The 6566-nt window shown below is 45.2% G+C and overlaps 1 protein-coding gene across 1 annotated transcript; it reads right to left on the bottom strand.

The window, feature by feature from the left end:
* Positions 1–4: 4 nt before the first annotated feature.
* SLC1A4 (solute carrier family 1 (glutamate/neutral amino acid transporter), member 4) lies at positions 5–6280 on the bottom strand (the record flags this gene model as incomplete). The annotated part of the gene is made up of 4 exons (XM_010157204.1): positions 5–583; positions 2992–3126; positions 4576–4770; positions 6047–6280. Coding segments are annotated over 4 exons (799 nt in total), but the record flags the coding sequence as incomplete, so codon positions are not given.
* Positions 6281–6566: the final 286 nt, after the last annotated feature.

Below are 6566 nucleotides of genomic sequence, written 5' to 3'. Positions count from 1 at the left end.
TTTACTTCTCCATCTCTGACCCATGAGTCTTGACTAGCAGAAGTCTTGTTAAACCAGAAGTCTCAATGGCATGATTTTCACATACATGTATATGCGCGTGCACGTGCAGCACGTATACATGTACAGGTATCAATTATCAAAATACTATTATAAAGCCAGTGTTCTTTCTCAGCACCCCTTCTCTGCCCACCCCACCTCCCTCCCCTTCCCCAGGCCCGCATATTTCAAAAAGACCGGAACTGCAATCTTTCAAGAGCCATCCAGCCCTTGTCAGCACTGCAAACGTCTAGGGGCGTTAGCAAGTCCCCGGTCCACCTCTCGGACGTGTGTTGACGAACGGCCTCTAGTTCACAATACTGATTCCTTGGATTCAGGGTCTGCTGTACTGGTTGTGCTGGAGACTTGGTTTTTGTGGGTTACCAAAGGCGATGTTTCCCCTTCAGACTTGCTGTTAGCAACTGCTTCTACGCTGACTTCCTTTAGCTCCTGCTCTTTGTCTTTCTTTTCTTTTTCATTCAGGTAATTCAGGATGCCCGCTCCTAGGGCATCCCCTTCCACGTTCACAACTGTGGTGGTCCGGTCTCTGGTTAAGATCAGAAACAAAAAACAAAACAGCAGACTTTTAGCTTAAGAGAGTTACAACACAATAAGGGGAGCCGATTCACCCCTGCTCATACACCAGCATCAGTAGAGCTAGACAGGGAGATGTTGCACCATAGGTATTTTCCACAGAATTATCACCATTTCAGAACGAAAAATGTGCACCAGAGCTGGTGTAAGGTCATCCCAACCGTTGCTGTCAGTGGGTTCTGGTGTCTCAGTGGGCTGCAGCAATGGTACTACTCTTCATCAGGCATCCTTCTTTGCCCAGACCACCTCCTTCCTCTTCCCCTTCCTCAGGCCAGCATTTTTCAAATGAGTCCAGAGCAGGAATTTAATTTGGGTTTATCCAGAAGGTAAATCACAGCACCCAGCTGTCTTTTTTAAACTACAGACACTTGTACTTTAACCCAAACACCTATTTAAGGAGTTCTTCCAAAAGCAGGCAGATGGCTGTGTTCTCTGGATTTCTTGCTAGTGGCAACCTGTCCTAATCTTTGACCCTACAACACAAAACTACTGTGTCCCAGGGCCTAATGGAGGAGGTTTATGGGTCACAGAGAAGAACAATTTCCTCACGTGCCTTTTGAGACTTCTGTCAGTCATTCTGCAGCCCAACTTCAACATGTGCTCAACTTGTAACTGTGGTTCTCTCTGGTAATTAAATGGCTGCCACTAAAATAAGGCAAGGAACTCGTCCCTCTCTCATTCACCTTTTTATTACCACAACGCTGCGTTCCTTGACTAGAACAAGTGTTGATCACAGAGGGATGCTACGTATTTTGAAACGAAGGCAGCCAGCATGACATAGGCTGAGAGCAGGCGGAGTGAAAGGAAAGGCAAGCTTTTCACTCTTGCTTCCAGGCACTTGTGAGTACACCTTGGGGAAACCACAGCTACTACTGCAGTCCTTGAGGAAGATGGGATACAAAAAGCTAGCCAGTGCTTTGCCTGTGTCTCCTGTCCTTTGGAGGTGGCTGATCCCCAAGAGGTGACAGCAAGAAAGAGTTCAATGTCCCCAGTAAAGCTGTAGGAATACAGTTATGTTCCACAGACTCGCGTGATGTGGGAAGTAATACAGCTGTCACCTTCCCCAACCTCTGGAATTCAAAAGTGTCCTCAGGCATCCTAATTTCCACATCTGCTGTGGAAGTACACCACCTACACAGAGAGGCCGGTGTTTCCAAAAAGCAGTGCAGAGGGATTATGTACAGTCTAAATGAGGGACTATCCAGAAACCCACCAACTGGGAAAAAATCCCCGTGGGATTCAGATTGCTTGACCCATACTGACCAGCCATTTCAGCCCACCACCCAACTTCAACCAATGGCTTGAGAGCATATTATGCTTTTAAATTATCAGATCACGCTGACTTCACTAGCATTTAAACCCTAAGCATGCTGTAATTCAGGAGTGCTTGGAGAAGTCCTTTCAGTTTGATCTAGTGTTTGAAAAAGAGCAGCCAGCCAAGCTTGTTCAAGGAAAAGCTGACACCCTTTTCCATGGGGCTCCTCTAAGCTGTAAGAAATCACCTGTGCGTGGCATTTGCACTTATCATGCACTTGTGGGTGGGTCCCCAATACTTAAAGCAAACCAAATTTTCTAGGCTTTCCTTAATCTAATTTAGGTGGTACAGAAAGTAAATTTAGGCCTTAACAAGGACATAACCACGCTGAGAAGTGGGGTAAGAGCTGGGCAAGTAGATAATCTTTCACGTTTCAAGGAGGGGAATGGCTCTCGGAAAGAAGAGAAGGAGGTGAGAAAAGGTCTGACTTCTCTCTTTCCCAGAAGACACAAAGGAAAGGTGATAATACTGTGTACTAAATTTGTGACTCCAGCAGCGTGTTCCAGCCGTGACACCGCCCGCAGCTGTGATGAGTGTCACAAACCCCCTGTGTCCCCGCCTGCCAATGCATGGCATCTCTCTGTGACACTTGTGTTGGTGCTCGGACCAGTCTTGGACTACAGACATAGTTCAAACACTAGCTGGTAACAGCTTCTGAATGCTTCCCACATGTGACCAAGGAGGACTTCCACCACTATTCAGGCTCATTTTCCTTCTTCCCCCCTTCCCTCCTACTGGCCAACTGACTTCCAGCAATATCAACACCTTCTGAATAAACTTTTAACAATCCTTCTAAAGGGAATTGAAACCAGGAAGAAATACATTTTAATAAAGGCTGACTAAAAATATTGAAGAGGGATTTTAGCACACTCACTGCTTGAATTGAGAAGGGACCACCTTTTCCATCATCTGCCAAGAGTCATCTGTCCTATGGGACGCCGTATCTTGTAGGGCTTTATTGTATACTGTGCAACTTTGACTACCCTGCCCCACGTTTCCAGCTACATGTCATGCAACAGCAGGACATGCATGGCCTCAGTACTTACACAATCCAGTCCACCGCTAATATCAAGGAGAGATCGTTGGTCGGAAGTCCGATGGCCTCCAAGATGATAGCGATGGTGAGGACTCCTCCGGCTGGCACCCCAGCCGCACCCACGCTGGATGCAGTAGCTGTCACGCTGCAAATCGATGTGCGTACCCAGTTAGCAGGAGCTCTGCAGCACTCCCCTTCTACACTTAGCTCCCACATTTCCCCGCTGTGGGAATTGTAAACAAACTCTACATACAAGCATGGGACACACAGATCATTTGCTTCCCAGGCAAACCCTTTCCTGTCTGCTGATGCAGAGTAACGGGTACAGAGCACTAATCCACAGCAGGTACCAAGGCAGTGGCTCTGTGTTTAACACCATGATTGCCTTTTCAGACAAAAAATCCCCAGCCAACACAAATATATCCTGCTGCCTTACTAATATACCCATTTCAAAGCCATGTATCAGTTCAAATAGGCTGAGTACATCGCTCAGCCCCAGATGTATAAAGGCAAACCTTACCATGCAGGGTACTGATCCTTCTCTGTGTCTCGTTTGCATTCACACACGGACCCTAAATTAGGAGCTGGAAACATGCCGTGCATAGGCTATAGACACGGACCGCAAGCCTTTCCGTGTGCAGATGTCCACAACTGCTTTTTCCTTGGGCTATCACTGCATAATCCTCAGGCCTGCTTAACACCCGATTCACTAAAGAGATCCTGAAAGACTAATTTAGCCTTCTGCAAGGAAGAAAGTGCCCCAGCCCTGCCTTAAACAGACAAACAGCATATTGGGAAATGCAGTAAGGAAGGAAATAAAACTTGGCCAGGGAGGGGAAAAAAAATTGCCAGGAGGCATCTGGTGGATATAGCTATGGCTTTTTGGCACAGTGAGGGGCTAGAACCTCTTATAGGATCCTCACTTAAAGGATTTTGAGGAGGGAAATGAAAAGAATGACACTTTATGGGATATGAGACATGGGAGGATATTCCAGGCACAAAGGAGAGAGAGTCCTAGAGAAGGAGACAGGACTAATGTGGTGGAGGGGATAATGGAGCAAAGCAGTCAGGCGGGAAATAAAAATGGGTCTGACCTGGGAAGCCTGCAAAGCGATGGTAGGGAGGGCAGAGATAAGCAGGAGCAGAGTCTTTAGTATGAGATTGACACGTAAGTAACTGAAGAGCTGGCGGGAGGATTTTCCAAGAGATCCAGAGAGGGAATCAGGTGTAGCTGTCTGGGTAGAGCAGCATGCCTCAATAACCCAGCTTAATGGAGAGTGGAGGGTGGGGGAGCAAGATGCTTAAGGAAGGAGAGGAATTTCGTGTGGGAAACAGCTTTGAACAGCTCAAAGTCTGTTTCAGAATTCAATTACCCCTTCCAGGTTCCACCTTTTATTAAATCGAGATCCTGGCAAATCTTATAAAAGTTTGAAAGACTCCATCCTTTAATCACCCTATAATTATGTTTCATAGCAATTTGCAAGCTTTAGGTCAGAGATGTGGAATGCAAACTGCTAGGTATTAACAGAGAGACCACAGGCTTGAATTATGTCTGGGGGCCAGAAGGATGTGGTTGCAATAGCAAGCGACTTACAGAATAGTGAAGATTTGCCCAGGGTTGAGGTCAACATTGTTCAGCTGAGCAATAAACACAGCTGCCATGCACTGAAAAATTGCAGCTCCATCCATGTTTACAGTTGCCCCAATAGGAAGGATAAACCTGCTGATCCTCTTGTCAACTCCATTGTTCTCCTCAATACACTTGATCATCGAGGGGAGAGTGGCTGAGCTAGAAACAGAGAGTAGGGGAAAATCAAACATCAAACATCAGTGTGCACTGAGTAGAAAGTCAATGTCTCATGGTTTTCACGTTTCTAACATGCTGCAGACATGCTTGTCAAGACAACGGTGACGTTTTACAGTCCATCTCTGTCATGATAGGTTGCCCAGAGAAGCTGTGGATGCCCCATCCCTGGAAGTGTCCAAGGCCAGACTGGATGAGGCTTTGAGCAACCTGATCTAGTGGAAGGTGTCCCTGCCCATGGCAGGGGGGTTGGAACTGGATGGTCTTTAAGGTCCCTTCCAACCCAAACCAGTCTGTGATTCTACAATAGCAATGAGGGACCCTTCTTGTTCGTCTTGTGTATTTAATCATCTGCTTCTATGCAGATATAACTGATAACGAGTCTCCCAGAAGCAAGAACTCATGATTTAACACAGCATGCAGCCTAACAGTGCTGTGGAATGATCAAGTCTCAAACCAGAAAAATACACCAATAGACGCCAATATAAACACAACATGCAACAGCAACCTCTGTTAACATTTCAATAGTACCTTCTCAAAAGAACAGACAAATAATAATAAAGATAAAATTAAAAAAAAAAATCACTGTTCAATTTATTTCTTGCATTATAAACTACACAGGTCTATTCATAAATCTTCTGCTTCGTGTACTTCAGCTCCTGTGACAGACATGCATCTGCTTTTGCAGATGACCTGAAATGATTTTATATAGTTATGATATTTGATCGGGTCTTTGCCCCTTCAGAGAAGTGTAAATTACATGCTTGATAGCTTGGTGATGACAAATAAAAGCTGATCAGGCCAGATCTTTGAAATCAGTAACATTAAGTCCCTTTGCACCAGCTAATCAGTCTGCTTTGCTTCTGCAAAATTAGTCTAAACTTGTTCCAAAGCCCTCTGAACTTGGAGAACTAAACTTCTCAAGACAAGGTCCCTCACTATTGACCCTCACTTGACTTAAAATTGAAAGGACAGTTGGCATGATCGTTTTAAGGCAAATACTTTCACCTTTTCCCCAAAAAAAATCCAACTCAGCATCATGCTGCAGTCCCAATATTTTGAGGAATTGTTTTCAACAGCTAATTATCAGTAGGTGCTGCGTGGCAGGCTCCTGGCAGCAGTGAGACTCTCAACTCTTTTTTTGCAATCTCAGGAACAATATTCACACCTAAAACTCAACACAGTTTGGTGTTGGGATATAACCAGTTTACAGTGACAAACGTAACCAGGTTATAATTCCCAAACAAGCACAGAAACCCACCTGGAGCAAGTGGCAAAAGCAGTGGCAAGTGGTGTGATAAGTCCTAAGAGAAAACGATACGGATTTTGACGTGTGCATGCAAAATAAATAAGTGGTAGAATGATTCCTCCATGGATGAAGTGGCCCAGAATAGAGGCGAAGATGTATTTTCCCAGACTGGTCACCAGAAGCACAATATCTTCCATTTCCACAATCTTGCTCCCAACAAGGAACATAATGCCAATAGGTACATACCTGCGTAAAGAAATATTGCCTGTCATTAAGTACAAACAAAAAGCCTTGAAAAATATGCTATTTCCTGTCCTGGAGACAACATTCTTCGAAAGAATATACTGCTCCTACTGAAGGGTAGCACCTTATCCACCACACACTCGGGTTAAGCAAATTTGGAAGGTCTCTCTAACACTCTTGGTTGGTGGAAGGCAAGCAGTCAGACTGAAAAGACTCTGTATACCTAGGCCCTCTTAAGACACAGCGAGGAGAGAGCCAAAGGGAAGCCAAGCAGGAAGCAGAAATGCTG

This window comes from Eurypyga helias, unplaced genomic scaffold (genome assembly GCF_000690775.1).
Source record: "Eurypyga helias isolate BGI_N326 unplaced genomic scaffold, ASM69077v1 scaffold28588, whole genome shotgun sequence".
In the NCBI taxonomy this organism is placed as follows: Eukaryota; Metazoa; Chordata; class Aves; order Eurypygiformes; family Eurypygidae; genus Eurypyga; species Eurypyga helias.
The sequence above is the reverse complement of the archived record's forward strand: the minus strand, read 5'-3'. Positions and strand labels throughout refer to the sequence as shown.